The sequence below is a fragment of the Crocodylus siamensis genome, chromosome 5 (assembly GCF_052110815.1).
Source record: "Crocodylus siamensis isolate JL-2025a chromosome 5, ASM5211081v1, whole genome shotgun sequence".
Taxonomy (NCBI): Eukaryota; Metazoa; Chordata; order Crocodylia; family Crocodylidae; genus Crocodylus; species Crocodylus siamensis.
This window is the reverse complement of record NC_143399.1, coordinates 133,797,064-133,820,839: the sequence shown is the minus strand read 5'-3', so window position 1 is coordinate 133,820,839 and position 23,776 is coordinate 133,797,064. Positions and strand designations below refer to the sequence as shown.

The 23,776-nt window shown below is 39.8% G+C and overlaps 1 protein-coding gene across 3 annotated transcripts in view; it reads left to right on the top strand.

Moving 5' to 3' along the window:
- Nucleotides 1-23,776, top strand: part of DNAJC13 (DnaJ heat shock protein family (Hsp40) member C13) — an 88,620-nt gene that overhangs the window by 35,142 nt on the left and 29,702 nt on the right. For all 3 annotated transcript variants that reach the window (XM_090046374.1, XM_090046375.1, XM_090046376.1), the window contains exons 17-33: nucleotides 1,049-1,170; nucleotides 1,948-2,023; nucleotides 3,659-3,754; nucleotides 4,009-4,152; nucleotides 5,640-5,654; nucleotides 6,411-6,493; nucleotides 9,422-9,575; nucleotides 16,457-16,560; nucleotides 16,647-16,806; nucleotides 18,255-18,317; nucleotides 18,760-18,861; nucleotides 19,124-19,228; nucleotides 20,148-20,350; nucleotides 20,938-21,022; nucleotides 21,258-21,412; nucleotides 22,254-22,299; nucleotides 23,214-23,368. In XM_090046374.1, coding sequence (XP_089902500.1) covers nucleotides 1,049-1,170; nucleotides 1,948-2,023; nucleotides 3,659-3,754; nucleotides 4,009-4,152; nucleotides 5,640-5,654; nucleotides 6,411-6,493; nucleotides 9,422-9,575; nucleotides 16,457-16,560; nucleotides 16,647-16,806; nucleotides 18,255-18,317; nucleotides 18,760-18,861; nucleotides 19,124-19,228; nucleotides 20,148-20,350; nucleotides 20,938-21,022; nucleotides 21,258-21,412; nucleotides 22,254-22,299; nucleotides 23,214-23,368 — 1,868 coding nt within the window. The remainder of the gene's footprint in view (nucleotides 1-1,048; nucleotides 1,171-1,947; nucleotides 2,024-3,658; nucleotides 3,755-4,008; nucleotides 4,153-5,639; nucleotides 5,655-6,410; nucleotides 6,494-9,421; nucleotides 9,576-16,456; nucleotides 16,561-16,646; nucleotides 16,807-18,254; nucleotides 18,318-18,759; nucleotides 18,862-19,123; nucleotides 19,229-20,147; nucleotides 20,351-20,937; nucleotides 21,023-21,257; nucleotides 21,413-22,253; nucleotides 22,300-23,213; nucleotides 23,369-23,776) is intronic.

Below are 23,776 nucleotides of genomic sequence, written 5' to 3'. Positions count from 1 at the left end.
CACTGGGAATAGCATGCTAACTGTCAAGTGGGCTTCACTGAGCTTTCAAATGGGTCTTTGCTTTTTAAAATGTAAATAACCAATTTCAGCACTCACTTGAAGTAAATTTCTCAGAATTTTGTAATAGCTGGTATACAGCTGTCAGTGCCATTTCTTTTAAGAACTGAAATGTCTATTGGATGGAGTAGACGGATGTAGGCAACAAATCTGGTATTACAAGAGTTTAGCTGCAAATGACTGAAGACATGGGTTTTTTTGTTACTCTCTACATTTTGGGATTTTAAATTGACAACAACTTGAAACGCTTGTGTGCAACAACTGCTCTATCAGTTTTTGTTAGGCTTACCTGATGTAATAGGAATGATTATGCATTGCTACTATTTGAAGTTGCTCTTAAAATTTAAGAGCTGACTGGCACGTTCATGGCAAGTATAGGAAGAAGCAGTAATGCCACTTTATACAGTCGGTTGTATGCATAGATGGGATCAAATGTTGGTGGATATTATGTTTACTATTGTAGTAATGCAAGCACTTCTAACACCTTCTGCTGCAATCTGGTTCTACAGGGAAATGGACTGGATTACCATTAAATAGTTCTATTTTTGAAGGTCAGGTAGAATGTTTGTTTGTTTCTTTTAGGTAGTCTTAACTAATTCAGCTGATCTTTTTAAAGTCCTACTCTAAGTCCATAGATGGTAACTGAGGTTACAAAAGGATGTGGTTACTCAAACTTGGCTTTTATTATTATTATTATTATTATTTTTTTTTAAGACTAATGGTACTCTAGACATGGCACTACTTTTAAGTGCTTGGAGCATCTTGTGGAAGCTCTGTTGCTATGATTTGACTAGAGCTCTTAGCCTTACTGTGGCAGAGAAATCACTTGAAGTCCTTTTTGAGATCCTCCTTGCATAGCTTTTACCTGTGTTCAGAACTGTACAAAATCATACGTCTGTCAAGAGAAATGGCATCTTAATGAATTGTATAGTCTAAAGAAAACAGCTGAGCAACTCCTTACTACGGTAATCATCTTCCTTTGTTTTCTAAGGAAGGAGATAAAGAAATTGCTACCAAAATGCAAGATCTTGCCCTCAGTGAAGGTGCCTTACCTCGTCACTTGCATACTGCTATGTTTACAGTTAGCACAGATCAAAGGATGCTTACGAATAGGTAAGTTTTGTCTACTAAGTGAAACTTTCCACCAAACTAAAGTGGAAGCTCCTCTTAAAATTTATTCTTTTTAGAGGTAGGCACTCTGCAAGTGTTTTAAAGCTTTAAATTTTAGTTTGCATATTTAACTAAGCAAATGACATAATTTGTAGCTCTTTTCATGGTGCTTAGCTAGCAGTCCTTTTTGACTTGACAGTGAAAGTATACAGATTTAACACCAGATTTTATAATTTACTCAGTTGTTTGAAGCAATGTGGTCTTAATGATCAGAGGCCACTGGCAGTTTAACTTTACCTCTTCTGGAAACCTGAGGTAGGCTAATACAAGAAAATCACTATCTGCAGAATTGGGGTTGGTGGGGGAAGGGCCAGTTAATCCATCTTACAGTTGCAAGCTTCCAGGATGAGTCTGAAACTTCTTATCATAGTTTAGAACTAGTGCTTAAGTAATTGAGTAGAAAAAAACAGCTTTGCTAGTAGAGAAGATAATTTTTGCAATAAATCCAACAAAGTTTTTTCCTTTTTAGAAGGATTCAGGAAAATGTTGTGTTCTTTGCTTTAGTTTAAAAGCTCCAACTAAACATGCTTAACTTAATAGATGCTAAATGTCTTTTTTTTGAGTGTAGTGCTTCCCTGAGAAACAAGTGTCAAAGTTGGTAACAAAATCCTCTCCCTCTGCCCCATATATCTTGGTATTTGAATGTGACAGCATGTCATCTTGACATTATGGTATTGTCTCAAATGACTAAAGCCTTTATTAATTCTTAATGTCTTTCAGGCAGCTAAGCAGACACTTAGTGGGCCTTTGGACAGCTGAAAATGCAACTGCTATGAACTTGTTGAAACGTATTTTGGTAAGGGAACTGCTTACAAACTATTTGGTGATGGTGTTGAAGAGTATTCTAAACCTTAAAATTTTGTTCTAAAATGCTTTTCCCCTTCCCCTTGTACAAAGATGCCTGCATAGCCTCTGTCTTAATTCACATGTGTATTAAAACAGACTGGCTGGAGGGTGGGAAGAGGTGGGGGGGTTTTTTGTGTGTTGGTTTTTTTTTTTTTTTGGGAAGGGTGGAGATATAGAAGAGCTTGTTAAACTTGAATACCTGTTTCATACAAGGAGTTGTGGTGTGTTTTTAAGCGAGTCAATAGAGAGATCAATCACGGAAGAAGCAGGAGCTTGAATGGAAAAGTGAATTAGCAGAATAAGGAGGGGAAGGGGGTATACATGCACTGTCTTGATTGGAAAGTAGGTTGGGCGTAAGAAGGTGTGGGGTTTTGGGGGGTTTAAGATAAGTGGATCTTTTGGTCTTGCACTGGATCCCATTCTCCAGTTAAGGGGGCATGAAAAGGGCAAAAGCTCCAAAACAATTTGGAGATTATCTACAATTGAACAGATAAGGCAGTAAAACTAATATGGGGAGGTGAAGGTATAATGGGGTAAGGACACTAGCAAATCTTGGTGTATGTTTTGTTTTTAAATGAACAGAATAGACTAAAACATTTTCAAATGCTGTAATAACGAAATTATTTCCCCACACTAAGGAAAACCCTTTCCCAAAAGGAAGGGGAATATAGTAGTACAGTTATCTACTCAGGATTGAGGCACTGGCCCAGGTCTCCAAAGCCATAGCTTGTAAATGGAGCTCTTGCCTCTTGCTGCTTGTAGTAAATGGATTGTAATCTGGAAGATGCTTGGATATTATTGGAGCGCAGTGTAAGAGATGACTTAAAACAAGACCAACCAAGGCAGACTAGACTATTCTTCTATCGGTTTTCAATTGCTGATGATTCTGGCAAATTTAAAACATGCTGGATATATACACGGCATGAGAAATATTCCAGACAGCAAGAGAAATAAGCGTGTTTTTTTCTTCTTTTTTGTTTCTTTTCCTCCTTATGTTTCCTCCTGGGCAAGTTATCCCACTAATTCTTAAAGCGTTCAGCATGAAAATTCTAGGATTTGAAAGGCAAGGTAGATTTCTCTTAATGCCAAAATGTTTTCCAGTCTTTCCATAAGAACTTCATTTATTAAAACTGAGCTTAAACCTCTGGAAAATATCACCTGAAGAGTTCTGTGGAAGATGTACAAACAGAATCTAGTGTTCCAGGCTGTCTTCACTGAATTTAATGGTCTCTACCTATCTCCACTGTACAACATTTTTTTTTTTTTTTTTTGCCCACATTGCCTATCTCTAACTTAAGCAACACACTTATTTTCTAGTTTAACCTAGATGTTCTGGACATCAAAGGGGTGGTTCTGTAGGGGAAGTAACTTGTGAACATGGCCAAGGGAAACCAAGTTTTCTTTTCTTTTTTTTTTTTTTTTAAACTCATTCCAACCTTTAACTCTGGCACAGCCTAACTTCTGGGTGGTGAAATCAAACCCAAATGTTCTTCTAGGATAAGTGGTAAACGTTCCTTGCATTGTACTATGTTTTACTTATGCATTCAGAAACCTGATTTCAGATTTTGGTTTTTAATGGTTTTAGCCCCCAGGTTTGCTGGCATACCTGGACAGTGCTGATTCTGTTCCTGAGAGAGATGCTGATCGGATGCATGTTAGGGACAACTTAAAAATTGCAACTGTAAGTAGGGAAAGGCTCCCATATTTTCTCCTTGCCTTGCCTCCGCCCCTACCCCCCAACTTCTCCCACGTTTTTGAATGGTGAAGAGATCTTTTTCTAGTTCCTTTTTAAATTTAACAGATTGTGTGAAGTCTGTCTCTTACAGATTAAAAAATAATACTGACGTAGTCTTCCCCTCCTCCCATCCACCTCTTTTAATATTCCTCAGAGTGATTGTAATCTTAACCACAAGTTTGATTGGTTCTATTCTACAGGATCAGTATGGCAAATTTAATAAAGTGCCAGAGTGGCAGAGACTGGCTGGAAAAGCTGCAAAAGAAGTAGAAAAATTTGCCAAAGAAAAAGTAGATCTGGTGTTGATGCACTGGAGAGACAGAATGGGCATTGCTCAAAAGGAGGTAAACACCTAAGTTTCTAGACTTAAAAATTGTAATAAATCTTGACTCTTCATAAGGCATTAATTACTGCAGCCTATGGACATGATTGATCCAGTGTAAGTGTTGGGCTTCAATCTGGTACTCAATTCAGGGAGAGCAGTGCAAATATGGAGCCTTCTAACTATGCTGTATCAAATAATTCCATGTTTCAATATTGGTAGAAACTGTGTTCTTAATTCTAAATGGCTGAGACTTGCTGTTCCATCAACTCCTCCATTTACCTCATATTAGTGTTGTGGCATTTGCACTTTCTCATCTTCTGTAGCTATTTTTTATTTATTTAATTACCCACAAAGTTAAATTATAATTAATGATGCTCATCTACCTTTTGGAGTGTGTAGAATTTGCACCAAACCTTTTTAAAGACTTTACAAACAAGTGTGTTAAATAGTCATTTGGTAGGAAAGCATTTGTTCATTTTCAGTATATTTGAGGTGGCTCTCGTATTGTCGTCATTACTTAACCTGTTTCAACTGTATTTGGCAAAATAGAGTTCTGCCTTTTGGATGGACTAATATAGACTTGCAAGTTGTTGGAATTACTTGACTCCTAGTTGTGGGCAGTTATCTAAAGTTAGTTGATTTCTTGCTGACTTTTTCTGGTTTTAATCCTTGCCTCCTTTCAGGTAATTTGAGATGTCATTTTTAAGATAGTGTAGATCTGTGTAGCATTAGTTGAGAGCTAAGAGGCATTCACTACTTGGTTTTCCTTTCAAGGAAGGAAAAGAAATGTGGTCCTTTTTCTGTTCATGGTCTTTCTCTTGCCTTCAGTAAGATCCCCTTTCTTGTGAATTTGTTTTGGTATATTTGGCTTGACATTTTCTTGCTGCTACCTTGGGTTTGTTTAAATGTGGTTATTGAGCTCTCTGCATTTGTTGGAAGCTGTGAAGAACTAAACATTGTTCTCAAACTCCTCATCTCTGAAGTATATAGAGGGCTTGTCACATTGCCATGTACAGGGAAGAGTGAGGAAGCACAACATACGTTTAACTTGCCTGCAAAAAAAAACAAACCCCTAACCAAACAAACAAAATCAAAACCTTAAGACCGTAAGCAAGTGACTTGGGCTTTGCAGAGTGTAACTTGATGTCTCCTATATCTCAAAGTCGCAACAGTTGTCTCAAGGGTGAAAGCTAGACTTAAAAACGGAGAGCTGCCTTTGCTTTTGGCAGACTTGTGTAGGCAAGTCTTGAGGAGTTGTATATTTATTTAAATCTTTCACTGTTTTTTAAAAACAAAATAGAACAAAATCAAAGCAGGGAGAGAGAACATACAAGGGGTAATACTACTGTCTCAACAGAATTTGAGTATATTTCGGTTTGTGTTTCTCTTAATGTTTTATACAAAGCAAATTACTTAGCACACTGTTACCCTTTTAAAATACTTGGTTGTAAATTATTTAAATTGTTTAAATATTCCCTTTTTTTCTTTCCCTTCAATCAAAATCAGGACAGAAACAATATGGTGAGTGAGTTTATGCTAAATGTGTAAATTGTGTTGTAATGAATTCTATGTAGCATGTGGTGTTTCATCTAGCAATGTATGTTGTAGACGTATGTTGATCAAATAGAATCTTTCAGTAGCCAAACCCAGGTTGAGGCTTCTCCTCCTTTTCATGGTATGCGTCTGTGCTAAAAGCAGACATTTGTTTTGTTTGTTTCTTTCTTTCTGAGCCTTATAGCTACTTTGTGGTTAATGTGATTCCTGAAGTAGTTTGGTTTAGCTTGCTGGTTGCTCTTCAGCTTGGTGATTTGTAGATTTGTCTTACTGTAAGGTTAATGTGTGCATGTTAAGCAGCAGATTTAGTATAGGATTATTGTATTTTTGCTTAACTCGGTACTTATGGTGATGGGAGCTGGCTTGTGGGTTTTAAAAAGGTTGTCCTGTAAAATGACTAATTCATTAAAGTATTTGGTACATGGCTGAAAGTTTTCTCTGGAATGATTTTGATTTTTGTATTTAACCTTACATGAATAACAGCATGCATAAATGGTGCAAGTTGCTCGTCGAAGTTCAGTTCTGTTACTCTAAGAAATCAGTACACTAAAAAATTGGCTCTCGAAGCAAACGCATTAAACTCTAGCAATCAAACCAGGTTTATTTTGTTTTACTTCTGAAAAATCAGTTTCATAAAAACATGTCGCAAGTAAATTCATTGAGGGTATTTGCTAGGGCTAGAGCAATTGGTACTAAACTTTTTTTTGGTTGTTTTAATTGCAGAACATCAATCAAAAGCCAGTAATACTAAGGAAACGAAGGCAAAGAATAAAAATCGAAGTAAACTGGGATCTCTTCTACTACAGGTAAATAGATGTACTGTACTAGATAGCCATGTGCTTCAATTTTTTTTTCTCCAATTAAGGAAGTTCATTTGACAGCAAATGCAGCTCTACCTCAGCTCCAGTTTTTGAGGTTGTATTTAACTGTTTTCTGCTTTGCTTTTAAAAGTTTCTTAAAAAAAAAAAACAACAAAAAACCCAAACAACAACAAACCCCCCCCCCCCAAAAAAGCCAAAACAAAACTCTGAAGCAGAAAACTTTTGAAACATTATAGAAACTCTAAACTGTTTCTGGGATGCACATAGTGAATCCTAATAAGACGTGGTATTAATCTACACTGTTACATTTACTAAACTTTTTTACAAACTTGTACAATAAGAGAAGATGTGACAAGCCAGCTTAATGCTCCAGTGGAGTTTTGTGAGTGGCTAGTAAATGTAATAGTATGTGAAGATGCTCTCTGGGGGGGGTGGTGTTTGTTTTTTCACGGGGTGGGGGATAGAGACTAGACAGGGATTTTATTTTGGGCACAGTTCTTGATCCCCATTTTAATATCTGAGGCAGGAACTGAGACTTTTTTAGTATTTCCTGCAAAGTTGCAAGTGAGAGAACTTTACATGTGTACACTTGCATTGTAAAAATCCTTGATTTATCAAATCTGAATACTGATTATAATACAAATGGTAATATAATAGCAATATCAGCCATTCAGGTGAAGTTTAGAATGTGACACCTGAAATGCTGCCTTATTTATTGGAGTACTAAAGAACAAAAGGAACCTACAAGGTTGAACTGGAAAAAAGGACTTCTGGCTATAGAAAGTGATATTCCTGTGTCACAATGCTGCAAATGTAGTTGTAAGTTAATTGAAATTTTTTTTTTTTAAAAAGGCCAATTGAACGCTATTAAACCTTGTATGACTCAGAGGCTGACTCAAAATACTTAATCTGAAATAGGGATAACAAAGTCTGACTTGGGCAGTTTTAGAGATGAGCTTATAGAAGGAACTGGAAAGTTAGTGAATAAAGGCAGGCTTTGCTGAGAAGCTGAACCTATATAAAGTATGAGGTAGAAAGGGTTTCATATCTTCTACGGTTGGAAGGGACCTGGGTGGATAATCTAGTCCGACCCCCTGCCATGGCAGGAAAGAGTACTAGGGTCAAACGACTCCAGCAAGGTGTACATCCAGCCTCCTCTTGAAGACCCCCAGGGTAGGAGCCTGCACCACTTTTTTTTTTTTTCTTTTGGATTTGTAGATTCTAAACCACTCCTTTTTTTTTTTCCAAGGGTAAATACTGAAGAACTTCAAATGGCCAGTTCTACAAGATGAGAGCTCTAACTTCTGTTTAATTGTATAGTTAGCCGTTTTAAAGTATACATGGGTTGGGTTGACATGTAGTTAAGTCTAAACAAACTCTGGCACTTATGGTTTCAGAGTTTGCTTCCTGGGTGCCATGTCTTACCTGTGTGCTCAGGAACGTAGCACGTTTAGCCAGGTTTGCCAGCTGGGACTGCTGCAAAGGCCCTGGGGGTCAGCCTGCCAGCCTGTGGCTACTCTGACATGGCTCAACAAGCTATGGAGGGGCTGGCTGGGGCACAAGGGTGTCCCAGCATGGGGTTAGTGGCAGGTAGTCCCCACACTGAAGCATGTTTGTGCCCCAGCCAGTCCCTCAAACATCCACACATGTTGCTGCAGAGTTTAAAAACAAAACAAAAACATGCAAAACTCTACAAAGTGCTATTCTGCTGCAGAGTTGATTTGGTTTGCTCCTGTGTAATAACCTTGCATGCATAGACATGAGATGTTTACTGTGGAGCTGATCAACTCCTAAGTAAATGTCTCATTTTAGATATGTCCATCCAGAACATCATACCTGTTACTTTATTACAAGTAAACTGATGGTAAGTAGCTGACAGGTGCTACATTTAGAGAGAGAGTACCTTGCTTATACATTTTGAGAAATACCTTTTTTAATAAATCCATGCAACCAGCTAACTTTGTTGGCCTGTTACCACTTCTGTTGCCACCTATACAACTGCAGATCACTGTTTTGTGGAAAATGATACTGACTAAAAGTCAGTTCTGATGCAATTAGTACCACCTGGAACTAGCCAGAAGCTTTTCTCTGTTCTTATTGACAGTGTCTTCTGGCTTGCTTTTAAGTGCAGAAGCTGCTTCCCTGTCTATGGAAACTTTTTTTTATTACAAAATGGGTGTGTTGAGTAAGTGTCACTGTAGCATCAAAACGCAACACAAGCTGATTTTTGTACTCCAGTCTGTGTTTAATTTTACTTGTTAGCAGGTGTTTAAACCAACTGTTTGGCCATGTCCAGACAGGCACAGATGTGCAGTATATGGTGCTGCAGACCCATTTGTGGCACCACACACTATGCATGTAGACATCCCCTGTGCTGCTACCTTACAGCAATGGGGGGGGGGGGGGTGCTGATCCCCTGGAGATCCCAGGGTCAAAAAACCATGTCCAAAAAAAAAAAAAAAAAGTGGTACCCCACAAAACTCCACTGGAGCATTAAGCTGGCTTGTCACATCTTCTCTTATTGTACAAGTTTGTAAAAAAAAGTTTAGTAAATGTAAGTAGATTAATAGTGCATATAGCACAGCATGCACTTTGCAAAACCATAGCTTGCTTGGAGCCATGCTCCAGCTGCCTGCTAGGCTCGCAGCTGTAGGAGCACCATGGATGGAGCTCCCCAAGACCCCCAGAACCCTAGGTAAGGCTTCTGGTTCCAGCCTTCTCTACCCCATCCAGGATAACCTACTGTATGCCAGAGGGTGTGTGGCATGGGCATTCCTTGGGGACAAGTAGCAGTGGTACATGGTTTGCTACTGCTGCTTATCCCGAGGGAAACCAAATGTCTTTGCTCTTGTGGACACAGCCTCTAAGCTTTATCACTTTGCTTTATATATATTGATTTTTTTTTTTCTCTAGATTTCTTCAAGATCATGCTAAGTCTAACTTGATTTGGAATTTCAAAACACGGGAAGAACTAAGAGATACCCTTGAATCTGAAATGAGAGCATTTAATATTGACAGAGAACTTGGCAGCGCTAATGTAATCTCATGGAACCATCAGGAATTTGAGGTAGACCATTTTACTTTGCCTAGATTTTTTTTTCCAATATTAGAACTGTTGCTCAGTTCTAGAATTTGTGCAAACTGTTTCTCTAGATTTACTGTATGCACCTTGAACCTCCATTGTCATCTCAAGTTGGCAATTTGTATAACTCTTACAAACCTATATCCTTTTATGAATAAGCTACATACTTGCAAGTAAAGCAAGTCACTAAACATTCTGACCAAATGGGCCTTGTACAGATGAAATAAAGTTCCAATAAATCTTGGGATTTTCATAATAAACTTGCTAAAACAAAATATTTGACAAGTCCTTTGCTTAGAACAGGGGCAGGCAATTTATTTCGGGCAGAGGGCTGCTTACTGAGTTTTGGCAAGCCATTGAGAGCTGCATGACAGGCAGCCAGGGGCAGATAATTCTCTAAATTTTTGTAGAGGCCCCACAGGCTGTATAGACTGGCCTAGTGGGCCACATCCAGCCTGCAGGCCATGTTTTGCCTTCCCCTGGCTTGGGACATTTGAATATGTCTAGGATGCTTTGACACGTTAACTCAGGAGCAAAATTTTCTGTCCAGAGCTCTATCGTGTGAATAAGACCATAACTTTGAAATCTTAAGTGATAACCAAAGTTGGAAACCCTGAATCAGATCAAGGAAAAGCCTTCAGGCTATGACTACCTTGGTACTAAAAAGTAAAAACTTCTCTAGTCTTCTGGTTTAAATTTTTTTTTTTTTTTTTTTTAAATGATTTGGCATGGACATGAGTAATCCTTGGAGACTTCTCTTTTATGCTTTTAGCTCTGGACTCCAAATACTCTTAGCTGTGTGGCAGCAGGGCAAGTTGATTTGCCTTTAATGCTTAACTCTTATGCTTCAGTGTTTGAACTTGAACTTGAACTGCCAATATCTTACAACATTGCCCTTTCTTTATACCAGACTAGCTAGGCAGAAGTAGGGAGCAGAATAAAGTCATACCAAAGGTTTGAAGGTAGTAGAAACCTTTATCTCTGCGGAGAATCTCATCGGGGAAACTGCTGCACTAAAGGCAGAGGCAGTCTAACAGTCTGTTTAAACAGGATATGGGCAAGCAGAAAGTGTGTAATCTACAACTGTTCATATGCCTTGCATTCTGGCTTGTTATGGGTGGGTTTTTTTTTCCCCTTGGTCACACTACAAATATGCAGGAAACCCAAGTCTGTCGTCATCTTTCCAAAAAGAAAGGCTTCATTGAGAGTACTTTGAGGAATGTATCAAAATGGCTATTGTGGAACTTTACATTTCAAAATATGCTTCTAAAATGAGACTAAGAATCAAGTTTATTGATAGAGTACTTTAGTATGCAAGCAATGCTTGTACATGTACAGTATATCTGGCTTCTAAATAAGATAAAGGGATCTGATTTTTATAAGCATCTCGGTACATACTGAATCAAGCATAGTTGTTTTGGCACATCCACATCTTGGCATGTAGAAATACGATACTGCAGTTAGACATTGTCCAGCATGACCCCTGACCCTTTTTTTTTTTTTAAATCTACTTTGTGTAACCTGCATGTAAAAAATGCAATGGCATTGTAACCAGGAATGAGTGGCATTGGATTACTTCCATATTGTAAAGGCACAATTTTGAGATTCAGCTGGCAAGGGCCATAAGGAAATTTTAAAATAAGATGCTATCAGTGTCAAGAGGAAGACCAGAGAAACTAGGCCCCTTACTGAATATGGAAGGCAGTCTAGTTATGGATGATGCATAACTAGACTGCCTTTCTTTTTTTATCTTTTGTCTCCATAAGTTAGGCCAGCTGATACATGAGTGCAGTGGGCAGCAAAAATAGGGAAGGAGTCAAACAATCTGTAGTAGTAAAAGAACAGGTTAGAAATTTAGAGAAGTTAGAGGATTTTAAGTTGGCAGGGCTGTGTGGGATGCACCCTGGGGTACTGAAGGAACTGACTCAGGTGGTTTTGAAGACTTTGGCTGCCCTCCTTTTTGAGAGTACATAGTTTCACAGTAAGTAGGGTTGGAAGGAACCTGAGCAGATCAAGTCTGACACCCCTGCCATGGGCAGGAAAGAATGCTGGGGTCAAAGAACCCCAGCTAGGTGATTTTTTTGAAGACCCCCAGGGTAGAAGCGAGCACCACTTCCCTTGGTAGTTGGTTCCAGATCCTAGCTGCCCTGACTGAAGCAGTGCCTCCGGATGTCTAGCCTGAATCTACTGTCGACTTAATGGCCATTATTCCTTGTTACTTCTGGTAGTGCTCGGGGGGCGGGGAACAGACTCCCCCATAGCCTGCTGGTCCCCCTTGGCCAGTTCGTAGATCACCACCAGATCCCCTCTCAGCCTTCTCTTGTGGTGGCTAAACAGGTAGGGCTTCCCTGATCATGCGAGTGGCCCTTCTCTGGACCCTCTCAATGCTGTCCACATCCCTCCTGAAGTGCAGCGCCCAGAACTGGACACAGTACTCCAACTGCGGCCTGACTGGTGTTGCATAGAGGGGGAGGATCACCTCCTTGGATCTGCTTGAGATGCATCTGTGGATGCATGACAACGTACGGTTAGCCTTCCTGACCACGTCCCCCACATTGGCAGCCCATGTTCATCTTGGAATCAGTAATGACTCCCAGATCCTTTTCTGCCTCTGTGCTGACTTGAAGGGAGTTCCCCAGCCTGTAGGAATGCTGTTGGTTCTTCCTCCCTAGGTGCAGTACCTTGTACTTGTCAGTATTGAATCCCATCCTGTTCTCATCCACCCACAAGGTGCTCTTCACCTCCTCATCCAAGTCACTGATGAAGATATTGAACAGTGCAGGCCCAAGGATCGAGCCCTGGGGGACCCCACTACCAACATCCCTCCAGGTTGAACAAGACCCATACACCACCACTTCCTGGGTGCGGCCCTCCAGCTAGTTAGCAACCCATCTGACTGTAGGTGTTAACACCACAGTTGCCTAATTTTTTTTAATGAAGCTGGAGTGAGAGAGTGTCGAAGGCCTTCTGAAAGTCCAGAAAGACTACGTCCACTGTGACGCCTGTGTCCAAGGATTTTGTGACCTGGTCATAGAAGGCAACCAGGTTGGTCTGACGGGACCTGTCTCAAATGAACCCATGTTGGTTGTCCCTAAGCATGATCTCCCCCACAGATGTGATCCTGGATAATTCTCTCAAAGAGCTTCCCTAGGACCAAAGTAAGACTAACGGGCCTGTAGTTTCCTGGGTGGTTCTTCTTCTTTCTTGAAAATGGGGACCACATTGGCCCTTCCCCCCCCCCCAGTCTTCTGGCACCTCGCCAGAGTACTGTGAATGCTTGTAAAGCTGTGCCAGGGGTCCCCCAGTGACCTCTACTAATTCTCTCAGCACTCTGGGGTAGAGATCGTCAGGACCTGCTGACCTCAAACATGTTTGGACCCACCAAAAGTTCTGACTAGGTCCTCACTGACCCTGGGCCTGGCTGTGCCTCCCCTGGGTCTGTTGGGGATCCCTGGGGGGGGGATGCCCCAGTCCCTGCTCAAAGATGGAGGCAAAAGAATTGTTAAAGAGGTTAGCTTTGTATGGTGTGACCACCAGACGTCCTAGCATATCCTGCAGAGGCCCTATGTTACCCAGTATCTTCTTTTTACCCTCTGTGTATTTGAAAAAGGACTTCTTGTTGTCCCTAATCCGGGTTGCTAGTCCTAGTCCCATCTCTGCCTTAGCCTTCCTAACAGCTCCCCTATAATCTCGAGCAATGGAGGTATAATCCTCCTTGGTGATGTCTTCTCCCTTTCATTTGGGTATATGCCTCCTCCTTTTAGCTTTTGAGACACTTATGGATGCTTTTTGGTGAGCTGTGGGGGCTTTTGAGTACTCCTGCCCCCTTTTTGATGTGTGGGGATTGAAGGAAGGTCCCCTTAAGGAACAACCAGTTTTTTTTGGACTCCCAACTCCCCTCCCTTCCTGGGATCTCAGTGCTTCCCTGACTAGTCTCTTCATCTCATTGAAATCTGCCCTCCTGAAGTCCAGGGCTGCTGCCTTGCTGCAGGCCTTTGACACCCTGTGCTGGATGGTGAATTCTAGTAGGTGATGATTGCTATTGCCCAGGTGGTTGAGAACTTGCAGTCCCCTCACCAGGTCATTGCCTGTGGCCAGGACCAGGTCCAGGAAGGTATTTCCCCTGGTGGGACTGCACCTCATGGGTTAGATGGAGGTCCTGTAACTCAGCTAGGAACCTACATGAGCAGTCAGACGTAGCTGACTGCCCTTCCCAGCAGATGTCCGGATAGTTTTAGGTCACCATGATGACTTAACTACCTCCTATGAGCTGACCTGAGAATTCCTGGTCCAACTCTTACCCCTGGTTGGGTGGCCTATAGTAAACCCCTACTCTTAAGTCCCTTTCCCCCCAACCCCCTTGTATATGGACTCAGAGCACTTCAGTCTGCCCCTTGTCTGACCCAGTGCTGTTTGTTGAGGATGTGTATTGCTCTTTGACAGAGTGCCACACCCCCACCTTTCCTCCCTGTTCTATCCCTCCTTTATAGCCTATAGCCCCTGACCAACCAGATTTTCCTAGGTGACTTTGGCTTGGTAGATGATGGAAGAACAGTGGATATGATGTGCCATAACTTTAGCAAGGCTTTTAACACAGTCTGTCATGACCATTCTCAGTAACAGGCTGAGGAAATGCAGACTAGATGCAAGTGCTGTGAAGTAGATACTTAACTGCTTGAATCTTTAGTGAGTTATGGCAAAATGTGTAGTGGAGTCTGTCCCGAGTCCAGTGTTCATTCTTAATGACTTGAACAATGGGATTAAGTGCATGCCTAGCTGTCACATGACTCCAAGTTGGGTGGAGTTGGCAGGCATTCCAGTGGGTAGGTCTAGAATATAGAATGACCTGGATAGACTGGTGAAATGGTCTGTAATCAGTCAGATGTTGTTCAGCAAAGTTTATTGCCAAGTCCTGCACTTGGGATGGAATAATTGCATGCACAAGTACAGACTGGGGAATGACTGACCTGCAGAGATGGACCTAGTGGGTTACAGTGAACCACAAGCTGAATGAGCCAACAGCATACTGGGTTGTATTAACAGAAGTGTAACTTGCAAATCAAGCAAAGTGATTCTTATGCTCTATTAGGCACTGTGATGAGGCCTCACTTGGAGTATTGAGTCCAGTTTTGGGCCTGATGCTTCAAGAAAAATGTGGATGATTTGGGAAGTCTGGGGCAGATGAACAAAAATGATTAAGGACCTCAGAGGCAGGACTTACAAAGAAACACTGAAAGAACTAGTTGGGGAAAAAAGACTAAGGGGAGATCTTGATAAGGCTTGAAATATACCTAAAAGGTGATTATAAAGGAGATGGGCTTTTTTCTGTAGCTGTAAGGGAGAGGACTAGAAACAATGGCTGTAAGCTTTGGAAGGGGAAATTTTAGCTCAAATTAGGGGATCACTTTCTGATTCCCATGTAAGTATTGGAACAGGCTACCAAGAGAAATTGTGGCATCTCCATCCTTGGAGGTTTTCACACACATTTGAATTAAATGGTTTAGTTGGGGATGATTCTACCTTGAGCAGGGGCTGGGTTAGGTGACCCTGTTTGGGGGTCCCAACCTGCCCTATGATCCTGTGTGGCTTCACTACTTCTTGTACTGAGATTTCTTGGTTGTTGGTACTTAGAATTGTTAGTGGTATTATCATAATATGGGATACTGTAGTATCCGGTAGAGGAGATTGCTTAAATAAGAGTATTTAAGTTGATGATATCTAGAGTGATGCATTATTCCATAATGCATACCATTAGGCTAATTCTTCAGGGACTTCCTGTCTGAAAACTAGCAGAATACCTACTTGGAGATCATCTTAGTTTTGGTCACCGTCTCATACCGCCTGGAATGTGTATTATTTTTTCTGTCCTAGACATTTTTTTTAGCGATAGGCTTGAAAGTACTATTTATAGTCTTGGCAGTACTACATTTGCTAATACCATGGCCAAAAGGGACTTGAAGGGTCATGATTGATCAGAAGATGAGTATGAACCACCAGTGAGATTGTTGCAGCCAGCAAAGCAAGCAAAATCCTGGCTTCCATCTGTAGATGCTTCTCTAGCATGTCATCCTCCTGCTGTACTCTGCCTTGGTGAGGCCGCAGCTAGAGTACTGTATCCAATTCTGGGCTCCGCAATTCAAAAAGGATGTGGAGAAGCTTGAGAGAGTGCAGAGGAGAACCACGCACGTGATTAGAGGGCAGGAAAACAGGCCTTGTGATGAGAGGCTGAGAGCTATGGGACTTTCAGCCTGGAAAAACAGGCTCAGTGGGGACCTGGTGACTGCCTATAAGTATACAAAGCTTGTATATTGGGATCTGGGGGAACAGCTGTTCACCAGAGCACCCCATGGGATGGCAAGGGCAAATGGTCACAAACTTCTCCAAGACTGTGTTTCAGGCTGGACATAAAGAGGAACTCCTTTACTGTTCAAGCCCCCAGAGCCTGGAACAGACTGCTGCCAGAGGTGGTGCAAGCACCTACTCTGGATTCCTTTTGAAAGTCAGTTGGATGTTTATCTTGCTGGGATCCTATGACCCCAGCTGACTTCCTGGCCCTTGGGCAGGGGGCTGGACTCAATGATCTTCCAAGGTCCCTTCCAGCCCTCATGTCTATGTATCTGACTGTTTCTATCCTTTTAATAAAATAGAATCTATTAAACCTTGTCCTCTTAAATAGTAAAGTTACCTAAAACCTTTACTGCCATATTGCAGGAAGGGCTTAAAAGTAAACTTCACTCGGTGCTTCACAAAGTGCAGTAATATTTAAAATACAGCATCTAAACTTGATTCCATTTTGTAGCATGCTGGAAATGTGACAGTACAGAAATCTGAAGTAGTCACAACTTTTTATTTGCCCTAAATTATAGGTCAAGTATGAGTGCCTTTCAGAGGAAATTAAAATAGGGGATTATTACCTAAGACTGTTATTGGAAGAAGATGATACTGAAGAGAGTGGAGCAATCAAAAAATCGTAAGCTGCTGTTCAGTGCTCGTTCTCGGGAGGGAGGCAGATTCCTATTTCTTCACTGTAAAATCTTCTTTTTTTTTCCTTTCCAGGTATGAATTTTTCAATGAACTCTATCATAGATTTTTGCTTACCCCAAAAGTAAATATGAAATGCTTGTGTTTACAAGCGCTAGCCATTGTTTATGGAAGATGTTATGAAGAAATAGGGCCATTCAGTGATACCAAATACATTGTTGGGATGTTGGAACGGGTAAGATTTTCTTTTTATTTTAAATTGCAACCCGGTATGGTGACTTGCCTATGAAATCATTTGGGACTTGCTGACAGCCCTTCAGTGTGATTATGTGGCTTACAATTTTGTTTTTTCAGTTTTGAGCTTGAAGCTCCATTGGAAAGCTGCATTTTAAATTTCCATGCTCCTTTAATCCCTGCTTTTTTAGTAATTTCTGTCCACTTTTAGTTGGCCAGTACTCAACTGGTGGAAATCTCTAATGCTATTGCACTAATATGCAAAAACAATATATTTGAAAATGCCAATAAACTAGATTGTGAAAAACAAACAGAATTGATTGCATTTGGTTCAAGATAAAAAATCCTGTCTGGGGAACAGGCCTCTTTCATGGAGGGGCTGCATCTGAGTGCTTGGCTTTAAAAGCACTAGTTACTGAGGCAGTGTATTTTGCCAAAACTATGGGGTGAATTGGATAACTCGCTGCCCTTTTACTTATTTTCATGTCCCCTTCTTTAACTGGTCTCCAAGATGAAAGCAGATACCAGCCATCCAAGTTTTGCCCTGTTCAGTGTGAAGATGAACTGAAGAATACTTTGGCTTTTGTTTTTGTCTTCAGTTCTTGGTTTAGTTGCTATCTTCTTGTAGCAGGTACAAATATGGCTCTCAGAAGTTTAGAGCTGCCTCTTACAGTGCTCTGGGTCTCTGGTCTTTTTCCAGAAATACTGCTAGCCACCAGTTTGAGCTGTGTGTGTGAGAGCTGACTTTTTTTTTTTTAAGTGCACTCTAGTTCTTGGATCCTTTGTCTTTTAGTACTGCTCTGGTGAAGTGATGAGAAATAGGTCTACTCATTTAAAAAAAAAAAATTACTTTTAGGTTTGAATTGTACAGGTTGGTTTTTTTGTTTGTTTTTTTGTTTGTTTTTTTTCCCCTAATCTAACTTCCCAGTCTAGTGGTTAACCTGATTCAAGTAGTATCTTCATAAGGGAGGCCTGCCAGAAATGGCTATAGAGCTTTTCTTTGAAGTGAAGCAAAAATAAACTCTAGAACAGATGTGTGTATGCAGGTTGGTTTGAGGGTTTTTTGAGTAGGGTGTTTGGCTTTCTTTTTATTGTTTAGTTTTTTGGGGTGGGGGTTAAGAGTGAAAACACTTCAGCAAGATGACTGATGGAATGAGACTTTTATGTAGTGACTAGCAAGATCTTTGAAGCTATTTAGGTCTGAAGTTTTTTAGTAGAAGTTGCTTGAGCCATTTTGTTTTCAATCCCCTTTTCTCTAAAAATTTCTAAGCCTTAAATTTGTTTCAGTTAATGTCTGACTGCTTTACATAAACAAGACTTCAGTCCCTGGCTTGTCATTTAAGACGTATTTGACACTGGAGATGTAACGACCAATTTTTAAAACTTGATCGGCTAATTCGGTTTGTATTTCCTGTCATGCCATGCTTATCCTCTTTTCTTTTTCAATAGTGTACTGATAGACTTGAGCGGGACAGACTTATCTTGTTTCTTAACAAGTTGATTCTTAATAAGGTATGAGATCTTATTTTGCAAGTATGTGATTTAAGGAACTCATCTGCTTTATGAATTGATAATTGTTGCTGTTGCATGGCATGTGTTTGCATGAAAGTATAAGGATAGGGATTCAGCTCTAGTGTTAAAAATCAATCCAAGATTGGCTTCAAATGTTATCCAGTGATCTTTAAATTCTGTTTAAAAATGGTTGTTAGAACTACCCTTTCCTGTTGGATGCAAAACTTATGTATAGATCAGTTACTGGAAGGGATTTAAGAGTTTAGAAGTATTTGTTGTATTGGGCTGTATTATTCCATGCTAGTTCTTGGAGAACACTTCAGGTGCTGCTTGTTCATGTGGGGGGTTTTTGAGTGCATTGTGCAATACATAAATAAAGGGGGACTGGTCATATCCTAAACTTGTTGTGTTTTTTTTCTTCTCCTCCCCAATCTTTGTACAGAAAAACGTTAAGGATGTTATGGATTCAAATGGTATTAGAATCCTTGTGGATCTGTTAACCTTGGCACATCTCCATACAAGCAGGGCTACAGTACCATTGCAAGTATGAAGTCTCTAGTTTTTTAATACAATGTATTCTCTCAGTTTTTTTCTTAAACTTATTTTGTTGTATTGTCTTGATGCTTGGTCCAGAAATGGAATAGTAAGAAACTAGATATTTGCCCTTAATGGGACATGCTTCTGTGTTTAAGAACTAGTAAAATTCAAGAGAAACGTACACTGAAGTTCCTTCGTAAATCATAATACTGCTTGTCCCTATATATAGTCTGTCTGTATGGAAGTTGACTCTCTAAATATCTTTTTAGAGTAATGTGATTGAGGCAGCACCTGATATGAAGAGGGAGAGTGAAAAAGAATGGTACTTTGGCAATGCAGATAAAGAAAGGAGTGGACCTTACAGCTTTCAAGAGGTATTTTTTGTGTAGTTTTTTTGCTGTGTTTTTCAACAAGGGCTTTTAAAAAGTTCCTCTTTTGAAGGGATATTACTCTCCGTAAGAGGAAAGAGGTAAAACTGTTTTTGTATTTTGCGTTGCATATTTATCAAAGCATGCAAGAGCAACTTCCTCACAAGTTTCTGGCATAATCTGCAGGATTACAAGTCATAAAAAGGTGACTCTCTTTTTTTAATCATCTAGGTAGTATTCCAAAAGTTTGGTAATTTTCTAACATTTTACAACTTGTACAATTCATGATAGAACTCAGGTTCTTGAGCTTTTGCTTAAAAACATTGTAGAAGTGTCACTCAGTTGTTGAAAATAAGCATACAAGCATAAGTCTACAGTTCTAATGCATTTTAGTGTTGTCACAAACGAGATGACTTCACAGCATGGGTTCAGATGCATGCATCAAGATGCTAAAGTAGACAGTCTTCTGAAACTTTTAAGAGAGCACTTCTTTTATTTGGAAGCTGATGCTCAGGAGGGAGGACATTGCTTGAATCTATTCTGATTAATCACTTGGAGACAAATTTTAAACTTTCATTCAAATATTATCCAAGGATGATCTTAAAATGAGCAACCAACAATAGTGATTAGAATAGTTTTTATTGCTGTAATGAGACTCCTTCAGTTTGAAAATCATTTCTAAGTTTTCTTTCTTGACGTTTAATCCTTTGAATACATCCTTAATATATGAAAAGTGTAGCTCTTTAGAAAAGGAGAAAATACTTGCAGTGGCTTTCTTTCATCATGGAAGTCCAACCCTTTACAAGTATGCAAGAAAGGTCTTGATAGCTTATAACTATTGTAGGACACAAGAAGGAAAAAACCTTACTGATCGTTGCTTCAGGGTATGTAGGAACACTAACTAATATCTCTGTTCTTTAAATAGATGGAGGAGCTATGGACCAAGGGAAAATTGACCTCAAAAACACGCTGCTGGGCTCAGGGCATGGATGGCTGGCGACCATTGCAGGTCATCCCTCAGCTTAAATGGTGCTTGTTGGCCAGTGGACAGGCTGTACTAAATGAAACTGACCTTGCCACACTTATTCTCAACATGTTGATCACAATGTGTGGATATTTCCCCAGCAGGTAACAACAAGTTTAATTCCCAGATGAGAAATTGCTAGTTTCTGTAACTGGCAAAGGTATTTGGGGCATAACTACTATGGCTTATTAAACCCTGGAGTTGCATGAATCTTAAATAAGATATGCGAATGCCTCCTTGTGACAAGTTGCATTTGAATTTCTATAAATGCAAAGATGGGTGTTTTTTCTCTGGTGTGGTCCAGGCCTGGGGAGAAATAAGGTGGCTTTCTTAGTATTGGACAACATTAAATCCTAATTGCAGGGTCAAAGCTTTTGGTCCTTGCTGCAGTTTATTTGAGAATTATGTAATCGTGTTTAAATGTTGACTAGAATTTTTAGTGTGTGTATTTATTTATGCTAATATTTCCATGGGAATGTGCTTTGTGTTCAGTTTGTAATTTCACTAAAATTGATATTAAGGTTGAGATCAGATCAGTTTCTTAAGCAATTGAGCAACAAGGTTAATAATGATCAGTGTAAATTTTAAGGCTGTCAGTAAGCTGAACTAAACAAAGTTGGTTCAAAGTACAAAGAAGACATTTTAGATGTGTAGCATTGCTTAAAATATTCACTTTTTTGTAATATTTCAGGGATCAGGATAATGCAATAATAAGACCTTTGCCCAGAGTAAAGAGGCTGCTTTCAGATGGTACTTGCCTTCCCCATATCATCCAGGTGACTAATTTGTTTTACTAACTTGCAGTAGTATTTTTTTTGAGAGGAATATACCAATACCATTCCAATTTTAATATTTGACACTCGGTCTCTTTTTTCTAAGCTTTACTAGCATTTTTGTTTTAATTTTGATTAGCACGTTTAACGTTTTTATGAGTAGTGTGCCTGTGGATCTTTGAAAGGGTTTTTTGAAAAACCGGGTGAGACTACAAAATGCTGTTTGTTCAAATTTCAGTTGCTGTTGACTTTTGATCCAATCCTTGTTGAGAAAGTTGCCATACTGCTGTTCCACATCATGCAAGATAACCCACAATTACCTCGTTTTTATCTGAGCGGTGTATTCTTCTTTATTATGATGTACACTGGTTCAAACGTGCTTCCTATTGCAAGGTGAGGACAAGAATGGTAGCAGTAGGCCCTTTATAGGAAGGGGGAGGTGTCTTCTCTGCATATTACTCAAGCTTTATGGATTAAGTGTGTCTAATGTTTTCAGTGTTCACTTCTGTGCACTTCCTCTGAGAACTTTCTGGGCTCTGCCAGGGCGTATATACAGTTGCACAGAATAAGCTGCCCAGTGTACTGTTAAAATATTGTAAATGCTGGAGTCTTCTGTTGGCTTAAAATGGCAAAGCCAAGTTGTCAATGAGTGTTCATAGTTGGGGGGGGGGGAGGAATAGTACTGTAGCATCTTAATCTGAACCATTTTGGGTTTACCTCTAATAATGGCTAGATATCAACCAGTATCTTGATGAGGGTGACATATATTTTAGGATTAAAGTCTTAATGACAACCTGTTTATGTTCTTACATAAGCATGCCCAAATAACTGTTCTTAACTGTTTTTTATTTTATTTTTAAGTATTTAAAGCTATTGTTTCAGTTATAATGGCTTCCTATTAAAAGGATTTATTTTACTGTAAGTCTATTTACAAAATGTAAGTTTAATTTTTAAATGACTTGAATCGGAGATTTAGTTAAATCTTTATAAATTCCAGTCTAAGGCAACTAAGCTTGTAAAGCAATTATTTGACCATACAGATTTGATGTACTTTGAAAATGGATTTTTTTTGCTAGAATTTAGGCTTCAGGTTGGCTGCAACAAAGTTCAGGCTGGTAGGGAAGTAGAATAAACAAAACAACATGCAGTTGCTTAATTGGCTCACCTTTTGCTATATACTGTTTTGCACAGACATGCTGAACATCACTAATACTAAAATTATCCTTCCTCTTAGGTTTCTGAGGTACACTCATACAAAACAGGCTTTCAAGTCTGAAGAGGTGAGTTTACTAGAACAGAGGGGTTCTGCTCTAATTGTTAAACATGGTATTAACATAGATTATACATTTACTTTGTGTACTCACCCCAGATATCCATAATTCCAATCAAAGTAATTTTTGTTTTACCATAGCTCGACATGTATGCTCAAGGCAAGGTGTTTGCCTGAATTTTATGTGATTATCCTAAAAGAGATACTCTTGGCTATTTACAGTGAACTACTAAGACTTTGTATATTGTTGTAGTGATTCATTATAAAACAATGCAACGTTGTCAAAAATCCTACAGAGTCTATTAAACAGAGTGAACTAACTGAAGTTGTATCTCATCTTTAAGAAAGGAGCTTGTGTCTACTTCCTTGTTCTCTGAATTTCTATAAATAAGGAAGTAATGCCTTGTATAGAAGAATCCATTAGTCAATACTGGATTCTCTAATCCAGTATTTTAGGTTAGCTGTATGGATACCTCTTGATTTTCTGTAACTGTTTCAGCCAAGAGCGCTAAAGTAATTCTTGGTTTTGGAGAAATTTGTTGCTTGTACTCATCTTGTCCTTAACCAGAACATCAGTATGCTGTAGCTAACTACTTGCTGTCTTCAGCTCAGCAGAAGGCATAAGCAACTTGCTGACCCTAGCCAATCTTTAAAATTGGTCTTCATCTAATGGTCTGTGTTGGAAGATGAGCTTCACTTACCTTTTTGTAATGCTGATGATATTTTGACACAACAGCCAACTGCAGAACTATCACAGGACTTCTAAATGCAAGAATTCTCTGCTTTAGCATAAACCAAGGAAACTCTTAATTAGGACCTTAACATACTGTTTTTTTAACTGCATCTGAACACTTTTTCAGTTAGTGTGAGCAAACACCTTAACTTCCAAATTTCTCAACCTCTGGTGATTTTTTTCCTTCTTAGACAAAAGGACAAGATATATTTCAGAGAAGTATACTTGGACATATTCTTCCTGAAGCAATGGTGTGTTATCTGGAGAATTATGAGCCAGAAAAGTTTTCTGAAATTTTTCTTGGGGAATTTGACACTCCAGAAGCAATTTGGAGCAATGAAATGAGGTAAGTGGGGATATAGCATATACACTGTCTTGGCTTAAACCTGTATTAGGCATGCTGGTGGGCCAGAGATGATTGGCATTGTATCTTTTAAGTCATAGTGGTACTAGTAATCCACTTTTAAACACTTTTTTTCTTAAGTGAATGGGAGTGCTAAGCACTCCGTGGAAAGGCAGGGTTCTGCCTGCTAGACTCAAGTCTCTAGGGATGCTGGTGGCTGCTGCTGTGCTAGAGCAGTCTGCCTGCCCCAAATGGTTGTGGCAGCAGTGAAGAAGCCCTGCACCTGGCAGTGACTGCTGCTCTATCTACAGTTACAGCTGCTGTAGCAGCACCATGGACTCTCCAGGGAGCTGCCATTTTGTCACCTTCCCAAAGTTGGTGTTTGGGGCTTGTGCCCTGCTTGCCCATACC